Source organism: Chrysochloris asiatica, unplaced genomic scaffold (assembly GCF_000296735.1).
Source record: "Chrysochloris asiatica unplaced genomic scaffold, ChrAsi1.0 scaffold00272, whole genome shotgun sequence".
NCBI classification, from domain to species: domain Eukaryota; kingdom Metazoa; phylum Chordata; class Mammalia; order Afrosoricida; family Chrysochloridae; genus Chrysochloris; species Chrysochloris asiatica.
Genome location: NW_006408790.1, coordinates 3,630,868 through 3,633,230, shown reverse-complemented (window position 1 = coordinate 3,633,230; position 2,363 = coordinate 3,630,868). Strand labels below are relative to the sequence as shown.

The window sequence follows — 2,363 nt, the reverse complement described above, 5'->3', positions numbered from 1 at the left end:
AGAACAAAGCGAAACCGACAAAATGTATTGTCCACCTTTGTTCTGAGGTTCCCGCGGCATTTTTCCATGGTGTGACTGCTCCAACATTGGTCTTGCTCTTTGGTATCACCCAAGTTATTGACTCTGGGCCGCCAAACCCAGGAAATTGAGACGTACACGATTTCTTACTTTGCTGCAAGTTCCACTAGCTATAAGCCTCCAAACTTTTAAAGTATTCCTTTGGATCTCTTCAATGAACCTCCTTTGCCTGGTATTCTGTGGTATGGCTGACACGATGGTCTGAGGAGAGGTTGGTTGGAGCAAACTCAAGGGGAGAGGCCTAGACTGGTGTTCTATGAGAAATGTGGCTCAAGGGCCCGGGGGGCATTAAGTCAGAGAACTAGGCTTCAAGGTGCATTGTGAGGGAGTGGTCTATACTTTGTGAGAGAGTGGTCTATACATTGTGAGAGAGGGGGCTATACTTCCCAGGGAATCAAAGTGCTCCCTTCTCAGAGGGTCCCAACTTCTCTCCCCACGTCCACATTAGATTCTCCAATCATTTAGTCAGATTCTACACTTCACCTTTTCAGGGACCATAGTGCTGTGGAAATCTGGGTTGAGAATGTGTTCTCTGTGTCTTCTCTGATGAGGGATTAAGGTATGTGGCTTGGACTACAGCTGTGTGGAAGCAATATTTACTACAAAAGACTAAAGCATCATGGGAGAGGATTGGCAGAACCACCTGCCCACTTCAGGAACCCTTGGGGTTTCTCGACATCTTCCCTTGACATGAAAATGGAGGACCTGCTTACCCACTTGTTTCTGTGCTCTTCACTCTCTTGGGGACTTGCTCTTAAGCCTGTCAAAGCTGGGGAGCTGGAGGTGTGTGTTGGCAGTATTTTCTTGTGTCCAATGAGCTGTGACTTATCACCAAACTCTTGCCCATACTCCCTGCAGACATAGGGCTTCTTCCTTGAGTGTGTCCTCTGGTGTCTAATGAGGTTTGACTTCCGGCTAAAGCCTCGCCCACACTCCCTGCAGACATAGGGCTTCTCCCCTGAGTGTGTCCTCTGGTGTCTGATGAGGGCTGACTTTTGACAAAATCCTCGCCCACACTCCTTGCAGACATAGGGCTTCTCGCCTGAGTGTGTCCTCTGGTGTATAATGAGGTATGACTTCTGACTAAAGCTTCGCCCACACTCCCTGCAGACATAGGGCGTCTCCCCTGAGTGTGTCCTCTGGTGTACAGTGAGGACTGACTTCTCACTAAAGCCTCGCCCACACTCCCTGCAGATATAGGGCTTCTCCCCTGAGTGTGTCCTCTGGTGTCTGAGGAGGTGTGACTTCTGAATAAAGCCTTGCTCACACTCCCTGCAGACATAGGGCTTCTCCCCTGAGTGTGTCCTCTGGTGTATAATGAGGTATGATTTCTCACTAAAGCCTCGCCCACACTCCCTGCAGACATAGGGCTTCTGTCCTGAGTGTGTCCTCTGGTGTTTAATGAGGTATGCCTTCTGACTAAAGCCTCGTCCACACTCCCGGCAGACATAGGGCTTCTCTCCTGAGTGTGTACTTTGGTGTACAGTGAGGACTGACTTACGGCTAAAGCCTCGTCCACATTCCTGGCAGACATAGGGCTTCTCCCCCGAGTGTGTCCTCTGGTGTACAGTGAGAAGTGACTTCTCACTAAAGCCTCGTCCACACTCCCTGCAGACAAATGGCTTCTCCCCCGAGTGTGTCCTCTGGTGTATAGTGAGAACTGACTTCTGAATAAAGCCTTGTCCACACTCCCTGCAGACATAGGGCTTCTCCCCTGAGTGTGTCCTCTGGTGTATAATGAGGAATGACTTCTGGCTAAAACCTCGCCCACACTCTTTGCAAACAAAGGCTTTCTCTCCTGAGTGTGTCCTTTGGTGTCTGATGAGGTACGACTTCTGAATAAAGCCTCGTCCACACTCCCTGCAGACATAGGGCTTCTCCCCTGAGTGTGTCCTCTGGTGTGTAATAAGGTGTGATTTCTGAATAAAGCCTCGCTCACACTCCCTGCAGACATAGGGCTTCTCCCCTGAGTGTGTCCTCTGGTGTACAGTGAGGAGTGATTTCTGACTAAAGCCTCGCCCACACTCCCTGCAGACATAGGGCTTCTCCCCTGAGTGTGTCCTCTGGTGTCTAATAAGGTCTGACTGCTGGCTAAAGCCTCTCCCACACTCCTTGCAGACATAGGGCTTCTCTCCTGAGTGTGTCCTCTGGTGTTTAATGAGGTATGCCTTCTGACTAAATCCTCTCCCACACTCCCTGCAGACATAGGGCTTCTCCCCTGAGTGTGTCCTCTGGTGTCTACTGAGGACTGCCTTCTGACTAAAGCCTCGCCCACACTCTCTGCA

The 2,363-nt window shown here is 50.4% G+C and overlaps 1 protein-coding gene across 1 annotated transcript in view; it reads right to left on the bottom strand.

Moving 5' to 3' along the window:
• Positions 1–695: 695 nt before the first annotated feature.
• Positions 696–2,363, bottom strand: part of LOC102840172 (zinc finger protein 268-like) — a gene marked incomplete at its 5' end in the record, with an annotated part of 39,084 nt that continues 37,416 nt past the window's right edge. Inside the window, 2 exons of the mRNA XM_006874380.1 lie at positions 696–1,686; positions 2,020–2,363. The exon at positions 2,020–2,363 is cut by the window's right edge and continues 27 nt beyond it. Of these exons, the coding sequence (XP_006874442.1) occupies positions 696–1,686; positions 2,020–2,363 (1,335 nt within the window). The remainder of the gene's footprint in view (positions 1,687–2,019) is intronic.